Below are 26,379 nucleotides of genomic sequence, written 5' to 3'. Positions count from 1 at the left end.
GAAGGTTGAGGGGTGTAGTGGCCAGGATAAAATGTTATATTTACCAAGGATCAATCTTACTAAGAGTGGTTGTTGTGTCTTTAAGTTTAATTTGTGATCACATCAGAGGGGATCTATGACTGAGTTGTTTGCCTGAACAACTGTTTTTGATCTCTGCTGTTTTCTCCGCTAGACGTTTGCAACAGATGCAACTTCAGCAAAAACAGACCAGTAAAACGGAAGACCTGTGTGTCATCACAACACCCGCTCTTTACTGCAGGTCACGTAATTGAACTGTGCTCTGATCATAAAGATAGGGAAAGGGCACAACCTAGTGGCCATAATCGGCAACACATATTTTATTTGATTTAACCTGGCAAGTCAGTTAAGAACAAATTCTTATTTACAATGACAGCCTACACCAGCCAAACCCCAACGATGCTGGGCCAATTGTGCACCACCCTATGGGACTCCCAATCACAGCCGGTTGTGATACAGCCTGGATTCAAATCAGGGTGTCTGTAGTGACGCCTCAAGCACTGAGCTGCAGTGCCTTAGACCGCTGCGCCACTCGGGAGCTCCATATCAAGTAAACAAAGGCAATGGGACAAATGGGACAAATCCTAACTTCCACTGAAGTTGAATACTCACTTAGTCATGCATTGATGTCAATGGGAGACTAAGTGAAAATTTGTCTCAGTGGAAGTTCAGATTTGCACCTATGAATTGAGTGCTATTGATTTAAGTAGTTCCAAAAATCAAGTGCATTTGAAGACCGCAAATTGTTAAGCAAAGAGTATTAATATTCTGTCACGTTCAACAACTTCATTCTAGAACACGCACATCTAAAACTTTATTAAACACATTTTTTTTTAGACAAAACAGCATACAAAATACCAAGGGTAAAACTTGTGACCATACACACAACCACTTCTATCTTCCCTGAGTTATGTTGACAGAGCACACAATCACAGATACATACAATGTCAAAGGCCTTTTCAGTAGTACAAAGTAACTTTTACATAATCACATAGAAAAACTTTTTATGGAAAACTCTTCTATTTTTAAACTGCAGTGGTTAGACAGAATGCCGCTCCTCCATTCTTCTTACCTCTTTCACTCTAATTTGATTTATTTCCATTCCCTTCTCCCCTCTCCATTTTTTTTTCATTTTCCCCCTCCCCTCTTTCCCCTCCTGTCTTTTCTGGGTTCGATTTTGAAAGTGAAGGAGGAGCCATCCTCTCTTGTCCCTCCTCCACTCCCTCATCAATGTACAGCAGAGGCTCCTTCTCCTCCCATTTCTCTGCCTCCTTGCTCCCAGCCACTCCTACTCCCCCATCAGGCCCACCCCTCTCTCCCTCAGTCTCGTTGGCTATGAATGTGCTCAGCACCACATCCGTTCCAGCCCCCTCTCTCTTGTTGTCCTCTGGGCTCCCTCCCTCCTCCCCACCCTCATCCTCCTCCCTGTCCCCACCCCCTAGCTTCACTGGCCCTGCCCAGGCGTCTTCCTCCGCCCCTTTCTTCCGCTTGGAACTCTTCCCGTTCCGGAAGCTGGACACAAAGTGCTCGGTGCGGCTCTGCCTCTTTCGTCTGATGACCAGACATACACAGTAGACCACGCCCGCGAATATAACCCCGATCAGGAGAGTGACGATGATGACCCATAACAAGCTGGGCTGACCTGTCTCCACTCTGACCCCAGCCACCGTAGAGTCTGGATCTGTGGAGGTGTGGGTGGTAGTGGGGGTCGTGGCATGGCCGGGGGCGGCATTGACCGATGGGGAGGTGGGTGCAGTGGTAAGTCCCTCTGTGTGGCAGACAGTAATCTCTGAGGCAGGTGTAGGTTCAGGTGTGTAAGTGGAGTCCTCCGTCAGACGAGGGGTGGTGTGGAGGGACCAGACTGGGATAACAGAAGTCAGGTGGTCCTGGAAAGTGGTTGGGAGATAAGAGGCGGTTGTAAGGACGTCTTGGGAGAGGGTGGGTTTAGGGCCAGGTGGAGTGGTCGTGTCTATAGGCCCTTCAGTGGTCACAGGGGAAGGTGTCATCGTCTCAGCCTCTGAAGTAGTAGTTGGTGCATCAGATGTGGACTCCTGAACGCTGGTGATCTCAGGGTTTGTTATTACCATAGTGATGGCATCAGTGGTAGGTACTGAAACAGAATTTACTTTCGGAATAGCAGTTACCGGGGTGATACTTTCAGGGGCAGGCTGTGCCCTAGTGATGACCACAGGAACAGACGTTGTCTCTATGGTGGCCTCCGGTGTAGAGGCTGCCATCGTGACTGCCTCATTAATAGGTGCTGCCATGGTGGCATTCTCAGGTACAGTGACAGTGACATTATCTTGAGCAGGGAGACTGGGCAGAGAGAGGGAGAGGAGCAGAGCCCCAAGCATCAGCCGTATCCGCTCCATACTGGGCAAGAAGTGAGAGGGGTCACAGAGGTCAACCGTCCCTAAAGGGTTTTGCTGATCTCTCAGATTACGTTTGTCTTCCTCTTTCTGAGGTGCATCAGCGACAGTGTTGTGGCTTGAAAGATATTGGAGGTTTGTTTTACAAGTCTAGAGCAGAAAAATGTACACTCTAGAAAAGAAAAGCGGTATCCGTCATCAGGTACCGGGGTTCTTGGTCTGACTACGATTGTGTGTCAGGCTTTGATCTTCACTGCTCTCGGAATTCCCCTTTCTTTCAGGCCTTGCCTTTGTTAATAATCTAAGGTTTGACTGAGTGTTAGGCATATGAAGTGCTCTTACATAGTCAAACTTCTGTTCTCTTGCTGTCTCTCCTGGTTGCTGGGCTTGTTGTTCACTAGGGTGTCCTTGGGTGCAAATAGACCGGAAAGACACAGCCCTTCTCTTCCTCTCTCGCACTTCAGCTTTCCTCCTCCCCTGCACTTCACTCTACTTTTCTGTATATCAGCTGTCTATTTCAAGGGTAGCGTGAGAGGTGGCAGCGACGGTGAACTAAAAAAAGCATGAGACCTATAGAGAAAAGGACAGATTGAAGGGTAAAGGAAGATATGGAAGAAGGAATGTAGAGGTTATTTTATGCGTACATTGCCACATGTACTGTGTAATATGTTTACCTCCTCACAGCATCCACTGTCTGAACCGCTGTAGATGTAAAATGCTTGCTTAGTACACACCTAAAAAATTAAGGAAGTTACCAACACTACTTTTTGTTGTTTCTTCTTGTCCACGATGTCACCATCCATTTGACTGTTACTTATAATAGAAATGGGGGGGGGGGGGGGGGGGGAAATCTAAATGAGTGTCTTAAAAGCAAGTTGGCCTGTCTTAAAAAGACAGTGATAAAAGATGAAGACTTAAAGACCAATTGATAAAAATAACGTATTTAAAGAAAATGGCCCCTAAAAATGTATTTAAAAAGAATTATGAAGAGATACATTAGGAGGACCATCTTACTACAAGAGCGTGTCAGTAAATTTAACACAAGTCTAAGAAAGTTCACCTGATTGTATTTTTGAAACATCTCTCTCCCTCCTTTTTCTTGCCTCTTCACACAGTTAATCGGCTCAGTGTCTGTTTAGATCAGACATTTATCAATGTGTGCCATTTGATAAAAAAATGTCAAAATCGTACTTACCCACGTTGCATGGAGAAAACGAGTGGATTGAAATTGTGAATCCACCTTAAAGGCACATGGTTTAACTCCTGTACTGTGTGAATGGCATCTCGTGCACTAGTACATGTCCAAAACACCTTTCTCTCGCTCGCTCGCTCCCTCCTGTTCACTCCCTTCTTTCTCTCCCCCTCCCTTTCTCTTCCCCTCAGAGTATCAAATTCTTCGTAAAACAGTTTTGTTAACTGCAAAATAGGTGGGGTTGGAGAGATGCCAAATAACTTAAGAGTAGCTTCATTTTGTTTATTGCGTTATGTGCTTATTTTCTCGAGGAAAAATGAGAAGTTGGTCCTACAAAGAGAAGGTGTGTGTGTTGAAATGTTTGAACCACAGAGTGTGTTTGCACGCCTACACACAGGCCTACTTGGATGTGTGCTTGTTTGACTGTGTGTGTGTGTGTGTGTGTGTGTGTGTGTGTGTGTGTGTGTGTGTGTGTGTGTGTGTGGGGAGCAGGCAGTCAAAGGGCGTAGGTTGTCAAAACATGAGAATTCAAAGTAGAGAGAGTATGATGATAAATTCCATTTGATTATGTAATTAAAAAATACATCTCATGTCTTGGGACGTTATAATGTCAAACCTCAGCTGGTTAGGTGTTAAATTCTACAAGGGTGTATTTTCTACTGTATTAAACATTACAGTTATACATTATTGATCAAATGGCCGGATCCACTATCAATTGTGAGGTAGACCTATAGTCGATTCCTGATAAGTTACCATGTTCACAGGCACACCAATATTCCAGCACTATTTGGGATATTCTAGTATTCCGTTTTTTAGTTGACGCGTATTAGCATCATATCCCGTTTACAATAACCGGAATAAGCTTGTGTCCCGGTTATGAGAAACCCAGTTAAAATGCCTGGGATATGCTGATCGTAGACGGCATACTGTGTTTTATTGTTTATTGTTTACTCCATGTTCTCTGGCTGTGTTGTTGTCTGTTCACACTGCTTTGCTTTATCTTGGCCGGGTCGCAGTTGTAAATGAGAACTTGTTCTCAACTAGCCTACCTGGTTAAATAAAGGTCAAATAAAAAATAAATACAATTATTTGACTAGCTCCTAATAACAGTGCATGTACAGTATTAGGAGTCAACCGTATTTGTGTCCGTGTGTTTGTAGAAATGGCACCTATATCCTCGTTGCTGTCTGACACACGATGATGATGTGTCTCTAACAGGGTCTGAATTGTCTTGAAATGGAAACTCTCTTATCAAGTGTTATTTCCAGTTAGACTTGTTGTTCTAAACTCTCTCTCTATTCCTCTCTCTCCTTCTCTCTCTCTCTCTGTCCTCTTCTTTCTCTCTGTTCAGACCCAGGCTTAATCTATCTTTCAGCAGATTTATGTAGATCATATACTTATACTTTTGTTACAGCCAATAAACATACAGATTACCAATTCATTTTGGAAATGTTTAAACTCGGTCAGGATTACAGTGGTCAAATCTGCCATGGAATTGGTAAAATAACGATGAACATTTCTCTCCAAAGTAATTCCAGGGAAATTGTAGGACTGTAGTACAAAAAAAACAGAATCATACGCAGGTCTCCAACAACGTTTGGTCTGTAGTTTCTTCTGGTATCGCTCTTCCATTTGCATACCAGAAATCAGTGATGTCCTCCAGTGTCACTTTGGGTTGAGTCCACAGGTTGTCACACTCTACCCCTTTCTGCCTCCCCTGCTCCCTCCTCCCCCTCTCCTTCCCCCTCTCTCTCCCTCTCTCCCTCCGTTTATGGCCGGGTCCCATGGTGGAGCCGTTGGCGTACCAGAATTCGACCCTCTCCTCCACCGATGACATCTGGTCAACCCACAGGTTCTCCAGATCCACCCCTGACACCTCCTCTCCTCCTCTCCTCACTCTCTTTTCCCTCTCTCTCTGGACTGACAAACGCACCCACAGGAAGACAGTGAGACCAAGGAAGGCAGAAGCAGTCAATCCCAGAGCACACAGAACAATGAAACAGACCAGTCTAGTAGAGCCAGGAAGCAACGATGGGGACCTTTCGTCTGCCTCTCCGCACTCAGGACGATGATGCACAGTGTTTTCAGTTGTGTTGTTCAGCCTGTTGTCATAGCCTGAGATTGTGTGGTTGTGTCCGAATGAATGCGTTTTCTTCTTCAAAAGTACTGTGGTGTTACCATTATTAGAGGTTGTGGTATTACTGTATGAAAGTGTGTCTGTGTAGTTGTCTGTGTCATTATCTGTAAACGTGTTTGCATTGATATCTGGAGTTGTCCTATTGTCAGCATGGGGGATTGAAACTGTGGCTGTGGTGTGGTCCTGGTTGGCCATAGACTGGCTTGTGTCGTCAGGTTGTGTTTTGTAGCCGGTAGCCCTGTAAGTCACAGTCATGTGCTCATACAAACCAGGATGTGTGACTGTGTACGTAGGTGAAAACGTTGTTGTTGTTGTTGTTGTTGTGAAGCTGTTGGCCTTACTTTGTTTACCCCTGTTCAAACCTGTCACTCTACTAGTTGGGGTGATTGTGAAGAAGTCTCTCTGTGTTGTGTAGTAATCTCCTGTTGCAATCTCTAGTCCTTGTGTAGCAGTGTGCTGGTCTGCTGCTTGTGACCTGTCTAAGTGTGGCTTTGCTAGCCTAGAGTCATTAATGGTGTCAGCAGCCCATGTCTCTATGGAATTTGGTGTGCTCCGTTCTCTGGCTGTTTCAGTGGTGCTGCTGTCATGATACTCAGTCCCTTCCTCCCCGGGGAGAGAGGTGGTGCTGGGGTGGTCAGTTGTGGGTGAGACTTTGTGTCTGCCGAAGGGAAGAGTCTCATGGTGATTGTGGCTCTCTGTTTCCCTCCTCAAGTCTCCTGCAGTTATGTGCCTGTTGTTCTTCTGTACGGCTGTGGTGGCGTAAGTGGCAGTTCCTGTTCTGAGAATGCCTCTTCCTTGAGTCGTTCTGCCTGATTTGTTGACAGCTGCTAAGCTAGCGCTTTTCTTCCCTTGTGTGTTGAACATGCCACTAGTCCTACCAGGGTGGTTTTCAGTTGTGGAGAGTGGAAGTATCAGGGGGTCTGATGTTGTAGTGCTGATACTAAGGTCTAGAGCTGTTGTTGTTGTTTCTGTGGCGCTTGGTGAAGCCGCAGTGGTAGAATGGAAGACAAGAGTGGCGAGGAGGTGAGGAAGGCACATGGTGAGGGAAATCAGAGTCAATCTCATCATGTCTGCGTGCGAGAAAGAGAGGGGCAGAGAAAGATAGGAATAGTGGGATGGAGAGAAGAGTAATAGAGAGAGGGAGAGAGGAAGAGAATGAGAAATAAAGAGGGAGAGAAAACGAGAGAGAGACAGAGGCATCCAGTTAATCAGATGACTCTGTTTTGCTTGTAATACTGTGGCACACATTTGAACACTGCCATTGCTTCCCATTGTCACTCAGTCTCATACTCAGTAAGTTGTCAGTTCTCAATGAAAAAGTTGTACATCTAGTGGTTTCACGCAATTGGAGACCAACTCTGCTCAACATGGATAATAATATATATGCAAATAAACAGAAAAGTACACATACCTAATTGTCCAGCTTTCTCATCTCACTGCCACTTCCCCTTATCTCTTGATTTCCTCTTCTGCAGCAACACTCGTCATAGCACCCTGCCCTATGGCCCCATGGGATACCTCGAACCAGAAGCCACCCATTCGAAGTTGACATGAGGAAACGGTCCGTTTGATTACCATGCCAACAGAGCCATAAGGTGCAAGTTGGAGGATGGAGGCAGGATGTGGTATGATGATGTGGTAGGACATGGCCCTGCCTCCATCCTCCATTACTCAGTCACCTCAGACGGCAGTTTGGAATAAAAACACGATCTACACCCCGCTTCCTGTTGACTCAATTCATTTCACATGTTACAGATTCAAAGTGTTCAGCAGTTTGGTGAGAAAAATGACAGACAGCATTCAAGTCTGTAATGATCGTTTTTGCCATTGAGGTCAACAGGGATGTCAAACACTTTACTCATAATGTAATTATTCATAATGCCTGCTTGACTAAACAATTATCCGGTGCAGATTATGGGAATTTTGTTCAATTCTGTAAAATAATTTTCCATAGATGATGAATTTATGAACATACGTGTGTGTACAGGATGTGTAAATTACATTGTTTGAACAAACAGTAAAAAAAATAAAAAAGTTCCCTCTAAAGCTCTGTCGATCACATCCTTTTACTTTTTCTCTACTCCCTTTCATATCTTTCTTCTTTTCTATCATTTCAACTCTCCTACTCTCCCTCTGGTTTTTTGTACCTCCTGTATCCGCTGTGTCCGTATATAATTTGGGGATTAGCTGAGATTACCATCCTGAGATTGACCTAATCTGTACAAGTCACTGACACTGAGTGTGTGCGAGGGATGGATTATCACACAAATGCACTGGCTCTGTGCACCAGGTGAAGAAAGGACAACCGTAATAACCCATCAAGTCACACAGACAGTGGAAGAAAGGACAATCGTAATAACCCATCAAGTCACACAGACAGTGAAGAAAGAGAGCCACACAGACCAGTGTGATCTGGAATAAAGAGGGATTGACAAAGAGTTGTCAGTGAGAGCACGCCAAATCAATCAAATGTATTTATAAAACCTTTCTTACATCACCTGATGTCACAAACTGCTGTACAGAAACCCAGCCCAGCAGTGAAATAGTCACTTATGTTAACGCTCTTACAGAAAAAAAAACATGAATTTCAGGTGATCACGAGTTAAACATGTTTAACGTGATCTTATGGGAAGTTAATGTGATAACGTGACAATATGTAAAAGAAACGTGGTAACATGAAACTACACGTGAAAACATGATCTCGTGAAATAAATGAGACAACATGGGGATACAACATTTTAACATGTGATACCATGAAACTGTTTTTCACGTGAAAATACAATTCCAAATGTAAGAGTTCGATTTTCACAGGTCAAAGTTCTCTTTCAGTTGGTCAATCGGTATAACAGCTGAAGAGTTCCATCAGTCACTCCTGGGCTACAATCACCTATCCAGACCCGTTTTACTGCCAACGCGGAGCCCCACCGGGCCTTCACAACTGGACTACCGACGTTATCTGCCCGAGGGAGTTATCCGGCTGGCTCCTCCGTCGCGACGTTACCTGAACGCCCATCTGCGGCCCGTTAATCGTTAGCTGTCTTATCGGCTGCTATCTGAATAGACCTATCGGACAATTATTTTATTTTTATTTTTTTTATTTTTTTTTCTTGGGCCTCCATAACTATATCTATTGTTTTTTTTTTGCGAATTGGATTGATCCCCTCTACCACACGGAACCCCACTAATCCTACCGACAGAAACGCACAAGGTGGCTAAAAACAGACCTCCATCCTATGCTAGCTTGCTACCGATGGCCCGGCTAGCTGTCTGAATCGCCGTGACCCCAACCAACCTCACTACTCACTGGACCCTTTTGATCACTCCACTAAGCATGCCTCTCCTTAATGTCAATATGCCTTGTCCATTGCTGTTATGGTTAGAGTTTATTGGCTTATTTCACTGTAGAGCCTCTAGTCCTGCTCACTATACCTTATCCAACCTATCAGTTCCACCACCCACACATGCGATGACATCTCCTGGTTTCAATTATGTTTCTAGAGACAATATCTCTCTCATCATCACTCAATACCTAGGTTTACCTCCACTGTATTCACATCCTACCACATCTTTGTCTGTACATTATACCTTGAAGCTATTTTATCGTCCCCAGAAACCTCCTTTTACTCTCTGTTCCAGACGTTCTAGACGACCAATTGTTATTGCTTTTAGCCGTACCCTTATCCTACTTCTCCTCTGTTCTTCTGGCTATGTAGAGTTGAATCCAGGCCCTGCAGTGCCTAGCTCCACTCCTATTCCCCAGGCGCTCTCTTTTGATGACTGTAACCATAATAGCCTTGGTTTCATGCCTGTTAACATTAGAAGCCTCCTCCCTAAGTTTGTTTTATTCACTGCTTTAGCACACTCTGCCAACCCGGATGTTCTAGCTGTGTCTGAATCCTGGCTTAGGAAGACCACCAAAAATTCTGAAATTTTCATCCCAAACTACAACATTTTCAGACAAGATAGAACTGCCAAAGGGGGCGGTGTTGCAATCTACTGCAACGATAGCCTGCAGAGTTCTGTCCTACTATCCAGGTCTGTACCCAAACAATTTGAATTTCTACTTTTAAAAATCCACCTCTCAAAAAACAAGTCTCTCACCGTTGCCGCCTGCTATAGACCACCCTCTGCCCCCAGCTGTGCTATGGACACCATATGTGAACGTATTGCCCCCCATCTATCTTCAGAGCTCGTGCTGCTAGGCGACCTAAACTGGAACATGCTTAACACCCCAGCCATCCTACAATCTAAGCTTGATGCCCTCAATCTCACACAAATTATCAATGAACCTACCAGGTACCTCCCCAATGCCTTAAACATGGGCACCCTCATAGATATCATCCTAACCAACTTGCCCTCTGAATACACCTCTGCTGTCTTCAACCAAGATCTCAGCGATCACTGCCTCATTGCCTGCATCCGTAATGGGTCAGCGGTCAAACGACCTCCACTCATCACTGCCAAACGCTCCCTGAAACACTTCAGCGAGCAGGCCTTTCTAATCGACCTGGCCGGGGTATCCTGGAAGGATATTGATCTCATCCCGTCAGTAGAGGATGCCTGGTTATTTTTTTTAAATGCCTTCCTAACCATCCTAAATAAGCATGCCCCATTCAAGAAATTTAGAACCAGGAACAGATATAGCCCTTGGTTCTCCCCAGACCTGACTGCCCTTAACCAACACAAAAACATCCTATGGCGTTCTGCATTTGCATCGAACAGCCCCCGTGATATGCAGCTGTTCAGGGAAGCTAGAAACTATTATACACAGGCAGTTAGAAAAGCCAAGGCTAGCTTTTTCAAGCAGAAATTTGCTTCCTGCAACACTAACTCTAAAAAGTTCTGGGACACTGTAAAGTCCATGGAGAATAAGAACACCTCCTCCCAGCAGCCCACTGCACTGAAGATAGGAAACAGTGTCACCACTGATGAATCAACTATAATTGAGAATTTCAATAAGCATTTTTCTACGGCTGGCCATGCTTTCCACCTGGCTACCCCTACCTCGGTCAACAGCACTGCACCCCCCACAGCAACTCGCCCAAGCCTTCCCCATTTCTCCTTCTCCCAAATCCAGTCAGCTGATGTTCTGAAAGAGCTGCAAAATCTGGACCCTTATAAATCAGCCGGGCTAGACAATCTGGACCCTTTCTAAAATGATCTGCCGAAATTGTTGCCACCCCTATTTCTAGCCTGTTCAACCTCTCTTTCGTGTCGTCTGAGATTCCCAAAGATTGGAAAGCAGCTGCGGTCATCCCCCTCTTCAAAGGGGGGGACACTCTTGACCCAAACTGCTACAGACCTATATCTATCCTACCCTGCCTTTCTAAGGTCTTCGAAAGCCAAGTCAACAAACAGATTAAAGATAATTTCGAATCTGGCCTTCCAGTTCTCTGCTGCTAATGACTGGAATGAACTACAAAAATCTCTGAAACTGGAAACACATCTCCCTCACTAGCTTTAAGCACCAACTGTCAAGAGCAGCTCACAGATTACTGCACCTGTACATAGCCCACCTATAATTTAGCCCAAACAACTACCTCTTTCCCTACTGTATTTATTTTATTTATTTATTTTGCTCCTTTGCACTCCATTATTTTTATTTGTACTTTGCACATTCTTCCACTGCAAATCTACCATTCCAGTGTTTTACTTGCTATATTGTATTTACTTTGCCACCATGGCCTTTTTTGCCTTTACCTCCCTTATCTCACCTCATTTGCTCACATCGTATATAGACTTGTTTATACTGTATTATTGACTGTATGTTTGTTTTACTCCATGTGTAACTCTGTGTCGTTGTATGTGTCGAACTGCTTTGCTTTATCTTGGCCAGGTCGCAATTGTAAATGAGAACTTGTTCTCAACTTGCCTACCTGGTTAAAGAAAGGTGAAATAAAAATAAATAAATACAAATTTGAGTGGGGGAGGCTGTGAAACTCTCCTGCCAATGTTGGGCTCAAGGGCTTTGAAACCTCACACTTCCCACCTGTGCTAATTGATCTGATCTGTCCTAGCAAGCTTGGTAACCTTAACTTGGCATTCAGTCCTTATGAAGTGAAATATATATTTGTAATTATTTTTTATTCTTGGCTTTAAAAGTAACTTCAGTCTAAACATTACTCACTCAGTTCCAGGTTGGATGGCGTTTTCAGGTTTCTTGTGCTTCATTTGCTGGTAGTTGGTTTGCTAGAGCATTTGCTGTATATACCTTGGAATTAAGAATATTTGGTAATAGGAATCCTTCCAGGTAATTTTGTCCAAAATTAGGTTGTAGGTTTGTATTGTTAATTTGGATTGAAGGTTATGTTGTGGAGGGTAGAATCATGTATATGTCCTTGCAGAAAAATCTAAGCTTATCCAACTCTAAATCTTTTTTTTGCAAAAACATGCTGAAAAATGCAGGAGCCCATCTGCTCATGATCTCACTCTCTCTCCAAAATTATTGCTCTGTGAATGTCCACATTATATACAGTGCCTTGCGAAAGTTGTTCGGCCCCCTTGAACTTTGCAAACTTTTGCCACATTTCAGGCTTCAAACATAAAGATATAAAACTGTATTTTTTTGTGAAGAATCAACAACAAGTGGGACACAATCATGAAGTGGAACGACATTTATTGGATATTTCAAACTTTTTTAACAAATCAAAAACTGAAAAATTGGGCGTGCAAAATTATTCAGCCCCCTTAAGTTAATACTTTGTAGCTCCACCTTTTGCTGCGATTACAGCTGTAAGTCGCTTGGGGTGTCTCTATCAGTTTTGCACATCGAGAGACTGACATTTTTTCCCATTCCTCCTTGCAAAACAGCTCGAGCTCAGTGAGGTTGGATGGAGAGCATTTGTGAACAGCAGTTTTCAGTTCTTTCCACAGATTCTCGATTGGATTCAGGTCTGGACTTTGACTTGGCCATTCTAACACCTGGATATGTTTATTTTTGAACCATTCCATTGTAGATTTTGCTTTATGTTTTGGATCATTGTCTTGTTGGAAGACAAATCTCCGTCCCAGTCTCAGGTCTTTTGCAGACTCCATCAGGTTTTCTTCCAGAATGGTCCTGTATTTGGCTCCATCCATCTTCCCATCAATTTTAACCATCTTCCCTGTCCATGCTGAAGAAAAGCAGGCCCAAACCATGATGCTGCCACCACCATGTTTGACAGTGGGGATGGTGTGTTCAGCTGTGTTGCTTTTACGCCAAACATAACGTTTTGCATTGTTGCCAAAAAGTTCAATTTTGGTTTCATCTGACCAGAGCACCTTCTTCCTCATGTTTGGTGTGTCTCCCAGGTGGCTTGTGGCAAACTTTAAACAACACTTTTTATGGATATCTTTAAGAAATGGCTTTCTTCTTGCCACTCTTCCATAAAGGCCAGATTTGTGCAATATACGACTGATTGTTGTCCTATGGACAGAGTCTCCCACCTCAGCTGTAGATCTCTGCAGTTCATCCAGAGTGATCATAGGCCTCTTGGCTGCATCTCTGATCAGTCTTCTCCTTGTATGAGCTGAAAGTTTAGAGGGACGGCCAGGTCTTGGTAGATTTGCAGTGGTCTGATACTCCTTCCATTTCAATATTATCGCTTGCACAGTGCCCCTTGGGATGTTTAAAGCTTGGGAAATATTTTTGTATCCAAATCCGGCTTTAAACTTCTTCACAACAGTATCTCGGACCTGCCTGGTGTGTTCCTTGTTCTTCATGATGCTCTCTGCGCTTTTAACGGACCTCTGAGACTATCACAGTGCAGGTGCATTTATACGGAGACTTGATTACACACAGGTGGATTGTATTTATCATCATTAGTCATTTAGGTCAACATTGGATCATTCAGAGATCCTCACTGAACTTCTGGAGAGAGTTTGCTGCACTGAAAGTAAAGGGGCTGAATAATTTTGCACGCCCAATTTTTCCGTTTTTGATTTGTTAAAAAAGTTTGAAATATCCAATAAATGTCGTTCCACTTCATGATTGTGTCCCACTTGTTGTTGATTCTTCACAAAAAAATACAGTTTTATATCTTTATGTTTGAAGTCTGAAATGTGGCAAAAGGTCGCAAAGTTCAAGGGGGCCGAATACTTTCGCAAGGCACTGTATAAACATTTATGTAGAAATATATAAAACAGTCACGCTGGACAAGTGTGCCTGCTAAATTACTAAGATGTTATCTAAAATCACCACACTTACTCATTTCATGCCTCTTGTAATATTGCAATTAGGACTTTGGTTGGGAACAACACTCAACAGTATATCATGTCTGGATATATAATTGAAGGTTAGGTCAAAAACATTGTATTTTTTTCCACTCCATGCATCAACTGGCTAAATAAACAGAACTTGAAATGTCCAAAGTATAGCCACTCCAGCAGATAAAGGAGATTGATACAAAAAGATTTTATTTTCACAATATCAAAAGTCAACAGTGAACCCTACAGAGATTTGTGGATCAATAGGCATCAACAAGGTACAGAAAGAAAAAAAATGTGTGTAGTGATCCCATTTAACCAGTTACTTTATTTTTGTTTGAGTGTAGGTGCTGTTTAGGCTGAGTAGCAATCGAGAACAATGTTTTTGAAAACTGAGTTAGAGAAAACAAGCAAACAGGACACTGAAATAGCAAACTGAAGAAAAATAATTTTTGCAGTTCATCCTTTACACAACAGTTATCAAAGAAAAGAAAAATGTGTAAGAAATTATGCATATGGAAAATTCAAAAATGTCCTATATCTGCAGATTAAAATATTATTTCATCTCCTTTCAAGTATCCCTCCATCTGTAAGACAATGTTCACATTTTCAAATGTAAAAATACTACAAGATTAGGGGGAAGGGCAAATACCAAACAACTCAATGGCGGCGAGAGGGGATAAGAGAAGTTAATAGGAGGGGAGGAAGAAAAAGAACTATGGCCATCGTAAAGAGCTGAAATGGGCACAGATTCATTCAGACCCAAAGCAGTCACAACTAGATACTTAATGATCTTCCAACCAAAGCCTGGACAGTATCAGCAGTATGGTAATAGCACCACCTCATCCTCTGATAGGGTAGGTGGATAGAGGGCTAGGTGGAGTTTCTGCCATATTGCTCACACTGACACAGCTCTTTCATCTCTACAGTGGGGAATCAAGAAGTGTCTAGGGCAGGGGTAGGCAACCCTGGTCCTGGTGTGCGGAAGGCACTTCCTGTTTTTGATTAAACCGACCTGGAAGATTTTTTGGGGGGAATTTAGGCAATCACTGAACTGATAAATAAGCTTAGTAGCTCAATGTGGTGCCTTGAGACAATTGTACAGTACCTGCAGCACTCCAGGAACAGGGTTGTATACCCCTGGTCTAGGGGTCAGTTTGAAACAGAACCAAAGAGGTTCAAGACACAAGAAACCATCCTAACATAAAGGGCGCGTTCCTCTGCCCAGGCATTGCTGACCCATGCCAGATCTTACAACCCCTGGATATACATTTTAAGTATCAGCTAACCACATCAAGTTATAGCAATATAGCAGTCGACGACAGTCAATGATGTGGCACGCAACCATTGGTTGATGCATGCAACGTCTGAGCAGGGGAACACAGCCAAAGGCTCCATATTCCCTCCAGGGTGAGAGGTCACAGGAAGTAGTCTGCCACTGGCTTTTTGGAGGGAATGCCCCTGGTTTCCTGCGGGGCGGCTTCAAATATGATGAACTCCCTCTGCAGGTGCTCATCCAGCTCCAAGATGGCTGCCACATTACCACATCTGTGTTACAGGGGAGGGAGAGAGGGAGCAGAAGAGTTAGATGGTTGCTATGGCGACCTAAACATTGCTATAAGCTAACAATGCATACACAGCAGAGTTTGGCCATAAACTCAGCAGTCCAAATGCAGAATATATAGAAAAAAAATAAACGACATGCAAGCAAGAAAAAGATGGAGACAGGACACAGACCTGTAGCAGTAGTTGGGTGCGGACCACACAGTTAGCACTGTCTCATTGAAGTGCCACTTGTAGCCCTCCATGACCAGCTGGTGGGCCCTGCAGATCATGTGGATGTCATTGGCCGCGTTGAACTGGGCCACGACGTCACTGCCAAACAGGTAGCCCGCCCCCCTCGGGCTCACCCCCCACCCTGTGGTGTCTGTGAGAGAGAAACTTGAATTGTCTCATTCCTTTTCGTTGGGGCATAAATGCTAAAATGTTTGAGACAGACTTGGTGGAATCTTCACCATCCTGCTTATAGCTACACGTTTTTGGGGTGGAAGGGTTATTTACCAGGATCTTACCTTCTGGGTCAGACCACAGCAGGTCACACATGGGGCCATCGTGAGGCACTTCCTGCTTCCTGTCGATAGTTCTGATCTGGTCCAGAGTTTGAATAGAGGGAGAAAGGCCACCATGCACACAGAATATCTACACAATGAGAGAAAGAGAGAGAGAAAAAATCTACATTGGACAAAAATATTAACACGTTTCATGAGCTGAAATATAAGATCCCTGACATTTTTCATACGCACAAAAAGCTTATTTCTCTCAAATGTAGTACACACATTGTTTACATCCTTTTAGTGAGCATTTCTCCTTTGCCAAGATAATGCATCCACCTGACAGGTGTGGCATATCAAGAAGCTGATTAAACATCATGACCATTACACAGATGCACCTTGTGCTGGGGACAATAAAAGGCAACTATAATGTGCAGTTTTGTTACACACCACAATCCCACAGAAGTCTCAAGTTATGTGAGCGTGCAATTGGCATGCTGACTGCAGGAACATCCACCAGAGCTGTTGCCAGAGGAATGAATGTTAATTTCTCTACCACTCTACCGCCTCCAACATCTAGAGAATTTGGCAGTAGGTCCAACCGGCCTCACAACCGCAGACCACGTGTAAGGCGTTGTGTGGTGCGCAGTTTGCTGATGTCAACGTTTTGAGTGCCCCATGGTGGCGGTAAGGTTATGGTAATGGGCAGGCATAAGCTATGGATAACAAACACAATAGCATTTTTTAATCGATGGCAATTTGAACGCACAGATATGCCTTGATGAGATCCTGAGGCCATTGTCGTGCCATTCATCCGCAGCCATCACCTCATGTTTCAGCATGATAATCCACAGCTCCATGTCGCAAGGATCTGTACACAATTCCTGGAAGCTGAAAATATCCTAGTTCTTCCATGACCTGCATACACAGACATGTCACCCATTAAGCATGTTTGGGATGCTCTGGATTGACGTGTACAACAGCGTGTTCTAGTTCCTGCCAATATCCAGCAACTCTGCAAAGCCATTGAAGAGTGGGACAACATTTCACAGGCCACAATCAACAGCCAGATCAACTCTATGCGAAGGAGATGTTTCTCGTTGAATGAGGCAAATGGCGGTTACAGCAGACACTGACTGGTTCTGATCCACAGCCCCAACTTATTTTTTTAAAGGTATCAGTGACCAACAGATACATATCTGTATTCCCAGTCATGTGAAATCCATAGATTAAGGCCTAATGAATTTATTTCAATTGACTGATTTTCTTATATGAACTGGAACTCAGTAAAACCTTTCAAATCGTTGCATGTTGTGTTTATATTTTTGTTTAGTATAGTTAGCCTTACACAATCCAACTCAAGAAACAGGTTTCTTTAAAAACATTCTTCTCAATAAAGCAACAAAACATGTTTTAACCGATGGGTGCGATTGCGATCCAGAGTTACTTGCATTAATTACCAGAGGAACACCTGAGCTAGCTGGAAAGATATAAAGAGGGGAGATTGTCACGAGTCATGCTGTTTCAGTGAGACCTAGCTATTTAGCGAGACTAGCCATCTAACCATAACAATCTAGCCTGGTCCCAGATCTATTTGTGCTGTATTATCAACTCCTATGTTCATTGTCACATCCCTCCTTGGTATGACCATAGGAGTTGGTAAGACGGCACAAATAACAATCAGAGAGAAGCAGAGAAATATGACTGAAGGGGCCGGGGAGCGCACCTTGCCGTCGATGATGGCAGAGAGGGACAGGTAATCAAAGATCTCGGTGCAGTATCTCCACACGGTGACCGAGCCGTACTTGCGGAGGCACTCGTCATAGAAGCCGTAGACCTGTGTGATCTGCCGTGACTCGTGGTTCCCTCGGATCAGAGTGATCCTGTCTGGATACCGCACCTGTGGGGGGGAGAAAGGGGTAAGTTACTTGTTAGAATGGGTCCTTCAATGGGACCCTACTGGCCAAAAAGCAAATGAGGGGTAGTAGGTCCGACTTTGTCCCATAGAGAGGTTAGTAGTGGGGCTAGACACAAAGTGCACACTTCGCACATTACAATGAGAAAGTATAAAAAATGTCCAATCATTGCATTTCCTGAATTTACATAAGTTTAAATTGAACTAACTCCAACCCTGCATAGCATTAGAAACACTACAACAGAGGGAGTGAAAGAGGGTCTGAAGAATGAAAACATCTAGCCTCAGAATAATTGAATAGCTCCGATTTGGCTTCTCTCGAGTACCTTGAGTGCTAGGAGCAGCAGGAACGTCTCCACGCTGTAGAAGCCTCGGTCCACAAAGTCACCCATGAAGAGATAGTTTGTCTCCGGAACATCGCCCCCTACCTTGCACACACGCAATTGAAGTGTTAAATAATGACACGTCAAATATGGCACAGCAGAATATGATATGCATGTAAAATGACATGGAGTTTATGGCATAATGAAGCAAAATGGTGCATATGTTGAGTTTGGAACTGTACAGACAAAGAGTCCGGACAAAGAGGCACTGAGAAATCATACAGATGAAATGCAGGAAATACAGACAGGAGACTGAACTTACTCTAAACAACTCCTTTAGGTCATAAAACTGTCCATGAATATCCCCACACACCTGTGATAGAAAATAAGAATTGTAGGGAATTAAAGGGCAACAATTCAGGAAGTAAGCTGAGCAAACATGTATTCAACCCACTAATACTAAACATGTGCTTCTAAAATAGAAAAATCTATATTTTTGTATTTTGACCTTGAACAACGTTTATTAGGAGGTATAGGTAGCAGCATCTTGAATTGCCATTGTAACAACTGACGCCAATGTGTCTTTGGTAGGAGTGAGCAAATTGTGAGTTTTGGCATTGAGACAAAGTGAATGCGGCCACTGGGAGGTGCCGTGCCTCTACTGGACCTAAAAGGTTTCTCAACTTTGACAGCTCTGTCATTGAGATCAGGACAACAATATTAAGGTATGAAACTGTATACAATTTGCTTTAATGTTGATAATTATATGTACATTTTAGAGTATTTTTTCCAATTGATGAGTCAGTGAAATGAAATGTTGACAAGCCGAGTAGACAATCAGCCAAAATGAGGCAACGTATCTAACTAGCCAGCCTACTTGATTTAGCTCGTCTTGTCTTTTTTCTGTAAATGGTTTCATTGATAACTACAAGCTAAAATACTCCCATCGACAATTTGAAGAGCATGTCATTAGGTATGAGCGAGACCTAGCTAACACAAACTGGAAAATTATTAAGTTAGATATGAAGAAGTGTTGCATGGTATACCAGTACCACAGTAATGTCACGCTACCAAAATGTCATGATACTTATGATACCAACATTTTAGAATACCATAGTACCGTTTCATATGATACTATGACATTTTTCAGCCCTACTGTTCTGAAGTACCCGCTGGCACCTGTTATAATGGTTTTAATAAATTCTGTAAAAAAAATGTAAGCAACAGCAACTGGTCTCTTGTTAGCACCGGTCCAATAATGTCCCCTTCACTTTCATGCGCATTTCACATTTCCGCCAGCGATCAATCACCAGCTTCTCTCCATCCGCTCTTCCTGCGCATCTATATCTCAGTTTTTAAAATATAATTTAGCCGTGATGGCGAGGGGGGATGCAGACACTGATCAGTCTTCTGTTACATTTGCTACATTGGAGCAGCGTGCAGAACGAGCAAAATTGATAGGTCTACATTCTATATAATTTCATCCCTGGTATATCCAAGAGCACAGGCCAGTCTGATAGGCTTTGCAAGTTCGCTGTCACACAGCAGTGCCAGAAGAAAAACAGCTCTGCGACAGTCATGCTTGCAGATTTACAGCAAAGAAAATGACTTGCCTCCAGCTCAAAGGGTTAAAAAAACATGACTCACATTACTGGAGCAACCTTTTATTCTTCCTGCACAATTTCGCACGCATTTGATATAATTTCACAAAACATGTCGCTGGCTGGGCTGTTTTAAACTAATCCCGGGCCATTGTTCAGTCAAGTTACCTAGGTAGCTAACAACCTGGTAACTTGACAGGTCTAGGCATATTTGATTGGCATAGGAAGAAAGGAAAAGGGTCTACTACTCATGAGATGTGCTTCAAAAGGTAGGATTCATATAGGCTTAATATAAGACTAAACTAACAAAAATCTCTCTTTCTGGTGCTCCTTACATTCTGTTTGGTGCCTAACGTTTTTAAAGTTGGGAGCAGTGAGTGTGTGTTTATGGGGGAGACAGAGTATGTGTGAGTCTTAACTGAAGAGTCAAAGTTTAAATAAGTGTTTTCCCCTTTCTGCCACAATGACATGCAGACCATTATTTATGCATGTATATTCCATCATTCCATTCCTCCAGCCAAATCACAGGCAGGCCTTCGCAAATATGAGCAAATTAGTCATTCTATGCAGTATTCTATTATACAGTGAACAGTGTGAAGTTATATTAAATATTAAATATGTTGTATTGCGTAGAAGTGTGAATATCAGTGACAGATTGTTTTGTATAGCGCATAGGGAAAAAGTGGGGGGAATGGGGTGAACAGGATGCTAAGCCACTGACCCCCCCCCCCCCCCCCAGCAGGGATGTGTTTCTTGATTGACGTATCATTTCAAAGGGCTGTTTCTCAGCTTCCAAAATATGTATCATGTTTTCATAAATGGTTTGACACCAGCAAAGTATGGCTCATTAATATACGCAGGGGTCATGATTAGGAGTGTGGCGGTCGCGAAATTGTCAGCCGGTGATTGCCAAGCAAATAACCCTCGGTCTCAAGGCAATTGACTGTTAATTAACAAACACAATTAGCATCTCCTGGTTCCCACACATAGCCTACAAGTCATTTTAAAAAGCCTAATAAATCCATGCAATATAGCCTACACCTTCACAATAAATCCATGATTTATTTTATACAGGTCTAAAGAAGCATGATATGAAGAAAATTGTCAATTTCAGAAGAATAGCATATTCTAAGTTGTCCTTATGTTAGGTCCTGATGTGGCTATGTCAAATGGATGTGGGCAACAATAGTTAATTTGCTTATAATTGTGGCATTAATTTATATTATTTTATAGTATGAAGAATACAATTGAACAAAGCTGAATAAAATAAATATTTTCTCCAAACGATTTGAGGGAGTGTGCACATTCTGTGTTGAGCGGCTAACAAAGAAATAGTTACTCCTATATGCTTAATTTAGAGTTATTAATGTAACTTTAGTTGTTCTACAAACTTTGGGCTATATGTTTTGATGTTTAATACATTGTAAGGCTGCATGATGAGACGCTAATGATGATTTGAAAAAAAAGTCACTTGAAAAGGCATGAGGTCTACTTTGTTTTTTGAGCAGGCTGTACACACTCCAATAGTCTCTCACTCACAATTTGACAAGCACTAGAAAATAAATCCATGGGTTTTGCGGCCCGGAGTGCTGCATTTTGCCATTCTCCCTGAGGGTGCAGCGCAATCCGAAGCGTCTCTCACTCACATGGCTCTCCTTCACGTGATCGGGTCTTTCTCACCTGCTACAAGTAAAGACGGACAAATCGGTGACGCAACTATGTGCATCCTTATCCCATTCCGACATGCATATTGAAGATATTGGATGAACTGCGCACATTTACTCTTTGTCAGCCAACAAGATGAGTAGGCCTAACAAACAGCAAAGGGACTAGCCTGTCAATCTACTATCCCCCATAGTACAAAAGTCAACCTATTCCCAAATTAATACAACCAACTAGCATAAAAAAACGTATGTAATGTGACGTAACAGATCATAACGTTTAGCTTACACTATTTCTTCACATTATAAGCTCAGAAATTGTCACATAAGCGCAATTGTTCCATTAGCGGAAAACACCATTATGAAAAGTGACCGCAAATGCAATTATGCATGTAATGGTGAAAACTTGAAACTCACTCGCAGCTTATATATGCCAGTTAGGCTCTACACCCCTTGTAAAAGCAGTTGCAAAAAAAAGTATTTGTTTCTTATGCTGGGCATCATTCACAAGTGATGGGCTAATATTGTCACCCATCAAACTATTCTTGATTTAATATTGTCTTTACATATACTAAATAATGTGTGACAATTTCTTTGATTTAAAATGGACCATTATCATGCACCTGTCTCGAAACAGGGGCACTGGGAAAAAATACATGTCATCTATGCACTTAAATGGAGGACGTTTTTCCCTGTGGTTTATTTCATGCCAGGTAGGCTGTACTCCTGTTGTAAATATAAGCAATGTGCTTAACCCTCCTGTTATGTTGCAGGTCAATTTGACCCATTTCCACCTTTGACTGTCTAAAATACTAGTTAACCTCCCTTTTTCTCCATGGAATTAAAGGACTTTTCCTCATTTAGGGTCATGAACCTAACTTCGAAATTTGGACACACTGATGTGTTGTGGAATGTCTGTGTAGATTTTGTATACAAACATGATGTTGTGGGTCCTTTTGACACAGAGGCTTTCATTGTGTATAGATATTGGCACAGGTCCAAAATAAACAAGTGTCTTTGTATTTTGTTTTGACTGGTTCTGGTTGCACTTTTATAACTATGTTTGGGTGAAAAGGAGTTTCCCAATGTTATTCTTCTCAGTGTGAGAGCAGCAGATCTCTGACACAGACACTCAAAACTTATCTCCAAAAAATGTTCAGTCAATGAAGCCTTATCACAAATTCTGGACTGTGACAGTGGAATACAATAAGAGGTTTCAGAGACAGAGGACATTTCAGAGATAGAGGACAATGCTGTTGATGATCCAGATTGTGAATTTTTCTTTGGTGAAGAGGAGGAGTCTGCTATACCATCCCCTCCATCAGATGAGAGAGAGAGCACGCAACAACCATCATCCAGAGAAGAGAGGACATGGAGGTCTAAAAAATGGTAATATAGAATGGTCACTGTCCCCACAATGAAGTCAAGGTAGGACTGTCAGCTTCCAATGTAATCAAAATTGTTCCAGGGCGCCCCTCACAAAGACAGTAAAACTAGCAGTGTAGAATGCAATAAATACATCAGCAGGAAGCACACACGTACATTGTGTTCAACATTTAGAGAGAAAGACTGAAGGGATCATTTTGACCAATAGGGTCAAATCACACCTAAGTGTTACTGGAAAATACAACAAAAAAATGTACACTTGGGGAAACAGAAAATGCTTGCTGTGAGAAAGAAAATATGTCAAACAAATAGTTCTTAAATATAGAGTTTTTTTTTTAAATCAACTGTTCTTGTATTTCTTCTTTCTGAAAGGTCTGACAAGACCAAACAAAGTTTGGGCTGTTTTAACTTGATTCTTTGACTGTCTTGAGCGTGTTTAAACTGTCCGGGTCAATCTGACCCATACCACAATGAACGCAATTTATTTTCAACAAAGCACAAGGGATAATATTAGGAAAGTTGAATAATAAATATAGTTGGCCTAGCCTATAGAAAGCTGATGGATCCTCTTTTTATTAGTGGTCATCAACATGATTTCTCCTGCAATTGCATAGCCTATATAAATGTTGCGCAACATGAGCTCATTGGCTCTCATTAAGTGTTAGATTAGATTCTCAAATACATTTGCATTGTCAGAGCGATTAGAGGGACAGGAGTGCTGAGTACCAGGCAGTTAGCAAGTTTAGTGGGCTACTAAATGACCCGCAGCATCAGAGCTTGAAGCCTAATTACCGTGACTAAGCGGTCATGTGGAATTTGACTGCCGGTGTGCCGGTAATGCGTAACCCTAGCCATGATTTCAGTAAATTCTGGAGTTTCAAAAGTCTCCTACTGATGATGCCAATATGGCGATTTACAATTAAGGCTGATTTACAGTCGGTCTATCTACATGTCTGTAGACAATCGTCTTAGGGACATCATGAACATTCTATTGTCATCCGACATCGAACTTATTACTTATATACTTATTGTACTTACAGAAAAGTAAACCCACAACAATTATTTACAAGGTAATGACGAGCTTACATAAAATAGCTTTCTGCCACAGTGTGACGAAATAAAAGTAGGTCATTCTATCTGAGAATTTTAGAACTGCATCATCTTGTCACAGGAGGATTTGGTCTGGTTGCTGTGACAGTACAGTAACTACGATAACGGACGTTGTGACAGTCGCAGAGAAGTAAACTTTTTAATGTCTGCACGACAAGGAAACTGACAGTCGCAGTGACGGACTAACAGACATTCCACCGAAGTATAAATTAAATGTTTTGACCAGCGACACTTGTCGCATAATTGCCTACAAACATGTTGTTAGACCAAGTATAAAATGGCCTTTACAGTTAGCTGGTGTTCTAAAGCCTAGCGTTTCCATTCCCCAAATGTATTCAATCATCCAACATTACACATGTAACAAGAGGGATCAGGTTGTGAAATGCAAATAATGGCAGTCTAGGCAGATCTACGAAGTAATCAAGATGTCTTCTATTCTGAAAATACTCACTGTAACTGGAGAGTCCACCCTCTGTACGTTACTCTCCTCTACCAGAATCTCCCTGTAACACAAACACAAGCAGATGACAGGCTTAGTGATGAAGATTTTGATTTTATCAGAAATGTTAAAGTAATATGGCCTGTGTGTGTGTTTAATTACCTGGCCTTGGCACACAGTGCTTTGACTTCATTTTCCTTGATGAGTTCACAGCGCCTAAGTTGTTCGATCTGTCTGTCCAGATCACTGATGTCCCCCATTGTCACACACATATGGAGCGAGAGGCTCACACACAATCCTCACTCTGGGGTCTGGAGTTGTCTCCTACAGAGCCTCGCAAACACAGGGTGTGTATACTTCACACAGTCACCCTGGTCCGAGAACACACAAACACACTGTTCAGGCAGTTCTAGTCACAAAAAGAGGGCGGCAGAGTGGTGCAATAGAGAGGGATCTATGAAAGATTAATATATGACATGTTTTAGAGCATGGCTACATTAACACATTGTTATATGTCCGTTCTGTTCAGTCTGAGGGCTTCAAATAGTGGAAAGCCCAATAAACTAACTAGCTTTTATAGCTGGCTAACGTTACGAGCGAAGTTAGCGAGTTAGTTAGCATGAAGTGAGTTCAACATTAACATAACGTTAGTTAATTGGTAACGTTAGCTCAGTCGGTTAGTTGGCTGGTCTTTTCATAATTTTTGCATAACTAGTTAGCTAACAATCTCGGCCCGTTCATCAAGTAGTACGAAATGCTAACGTTGCTTGTCTAGCTAATTTAGCATGCTAGCTATCTGTTACCTATGTTTTTTAGGCGAAAATGGCGTAATCCAAGCTAACACAAATACCTTTGAATATTGGAGAAGAAGAACTCGAAATACAGACATACAGCTGTTTTATTCCACGGTTATTTTCTTTTTTCACCGGTTCACATAACCACCACCGGAAGAACTCTGTCTGCAACTTCCGCTGTCGGGGACGCGCAAATTGTAGTCATGAATCGGGAGGGGAATTTTCAGTTCTTAAGTAAATATTGTAGTTTGACATGGCTAATGCTGTCTTCTTATGCTCAAACATTATAACAAAATCAATGGGGGCCTGACTGTCTACATATTTTTTCTACAACAGCGCTATTGCGCAAAATAATATGCAGCATCATCTGGATATGTATATAGCAAAAGTTCAACATTCAACTTCTGCTTTCATTTCTGTCAAGCCGTCTACACATACCATTTCTGTCAAGCCGTCTACGCATACAATTTGACGCATAAATTAGATAAATTCAAGGTATGCACCACACCAAACGCACTGCAACTGCCTCTGCAACGCAATGCTAAAAGGCAAACGAAGCGTTTCGTTGGAAACGTATGTAATTGTGTACCAAAATGCAATGATGCTGTCGAAGCGTTTACATTGAACGCGTTTTTCCCACCCTGAAAATGTCAAATAATAACATTATTAATTTACTATGCACAAAAATGTTATCCCCATTGATGTACACAAACCCTAAATTGCTAACGCTATGTATTGGCCAATGAGAGGCTTTGAATACATTTGCACTCCCCAGAAGAGGCAGTCCTCTATAAGATTAATGTAATTCCACAGTATTTCAATTTAATGTTTCAAGGACAATATTATATGTATTTAAGTATTTTTTGTTGTTGTAGTGGGGACACTAAAATTAGCACTTTAAAAAAATAAATATTTTTTCTCCCCAATTTCGTAGTATCCAATTGTTAGTAGTTACTGTCTTGTCTCATCGCTACAACTCCCGTACGGGCTCGGGATAGACGAAGGTCGAGAGTCATGTGTCCTCCGAAACACAACCCAACCAAGCCGCACTGCTTCTTAACACAGCGCGCATCCAACCCGGTTGCCAGCCGCACCAATGTGTCGAGGAAACACCGTGCACCTAGGAACCTGGTCAGCGTTCACTGCGCCCAGCCCGCTACAGGAGTCGCTAGTGCGCGATGAGACAAGGATACCCCTAC

General features: G+C 42.5%; 3 protein-coding genes across 8 annotated transcripts; all 3 read right to left on the bottom strand.

Annotated features, from left to right (window-relative positions):
- Positions 1–819: 819 nt before the first annotated feature.
- On the bottom strand, positions 820–3,930 carry LOC139406868 (leukosialin-like). Of its 4 annotated transcripts, none has more exons than XM_071149985.1 (3): positions 3,583–3,930; positions 3,122–3,200; positions 820–2,957 (listed from the first exon to the last, which is right to left on the bottom strand). In XM_071149985.1, exon 3 carries the CDS (start codon positions 2,388–2,390, stop codon positions 1,101–1,103), a length of 1,290 nt encoding a protein of 429 aa, XP_071006086.1. In that variant the 5' UTR covers positions 2,391–2,957; positions 3,122–3,200; positions 3,583–3,930; the 3' UTR covers positions 820–1,100. The 4 variants fall into 4 exon arrangements, with proteins under 4 accessions (XP_071006086.1, XP_071006088.1, XP_071006087.1 ...); XM_071149987.1 differs by lacking the exon at positions 3,122–3,200 and adding an exon at positions 3,062–3,121; XM_071149986.1 differs by having other exon boundaries at positions 3,062–3,200; positions 3,583–3,886.
- A 1,222-nt stretch (positions 3,931–5,152) lies between these two features.
- Positions 5,153–7,147, bottom strand: LOC139407991 (uncharacterized). Its single transcript, XM_071151840.1, has 2 exons — positions 7,128–7,147; positions 5,153–6,786 (listed from the first exon to the last, which is right to left on the bottom strand). Exon 2 carries the CDS (start codon positions 6,782–6,784, stop codon positions 5,153–5,155), a length of 1,632 nt encoding a protein of 543 aa, XP_071007941.1. The 5' UTR covers positions 6,785–6,786; positions 7,128–7,147.
- Positions 7,148–14,089: 6,942 nt separating this feature from the next.
- LOC139406867 (serine/threonine-protein phosphatase 4 catalytic subunit B) lies at positions 14,090–25,355 on the bottom strand. Of its 3 annotated transcripts, XR_011634039.1 has the most exons (10): positions 25,237–25,342; positions 24,549–24,757; positions 24,399–24,450; positions 18,512–18,562; positions 18,193–18,294; positions 17,678–17,851; positions 15,973–16,099; positions 15,638–15,827; positions 15,039–15,448; positions 14,090–14,868 (listed from the first exon to the last, which is right to left on the bottom strand). XR_011634039.1 is itself a non-coding variant. In XM_071149982.1 (9 exons), the coding sequence occupies exons 2-9, from the start codon at positions 24,656–24,658 to the stop codon at positions 15,319–15,321; spliced, it is 936 nt and encodes a 311-aa protein (XP_071006083.1). In that variant the 5' UTR covers positions 24,659–24,757; positions 25,237–25,355; the 3' UTR covers positions 14,090–15,318. The 3 variants fall into 3 exon arrangements, 2 of the variants coding, with proteins under 2 accessions (XP_071006083.1, XP_071006084.1); XM_071149982.1 differs by having other exon boundaries at positions 14,090–15,448; positions 25,237–25,355; XM_071149983.1 differs by having other exon boundaries at positions 14,090–15,448; positions 24,549–24,840; positions 25,237–25,353.
- Between the last annotated feature and the right edge of the window lie 1,024 nt (positions 25,356–26,379).

This window comes from Oncorhynchus clarkii, chromosome 4 (genome assembly GCF_045791955.1).
Source record: "Oncorhynchus clarkii lewisi isolate Uvic-CL-2024 chromosome 4, UVic_Ocla_1.0, whole genome shotgun sequence".
NCBI classification, from domain to species: domain Eukaryota; kingdom Metazoa; phylum Chordata; class Actinopteri; order Salmoniformes; family Salmonidae; genus Oncorhynchus; species Oncorhynchus clarkii.
This window is presented reverse-complemented; position numbering and strand designations above follow the sequence as displayed.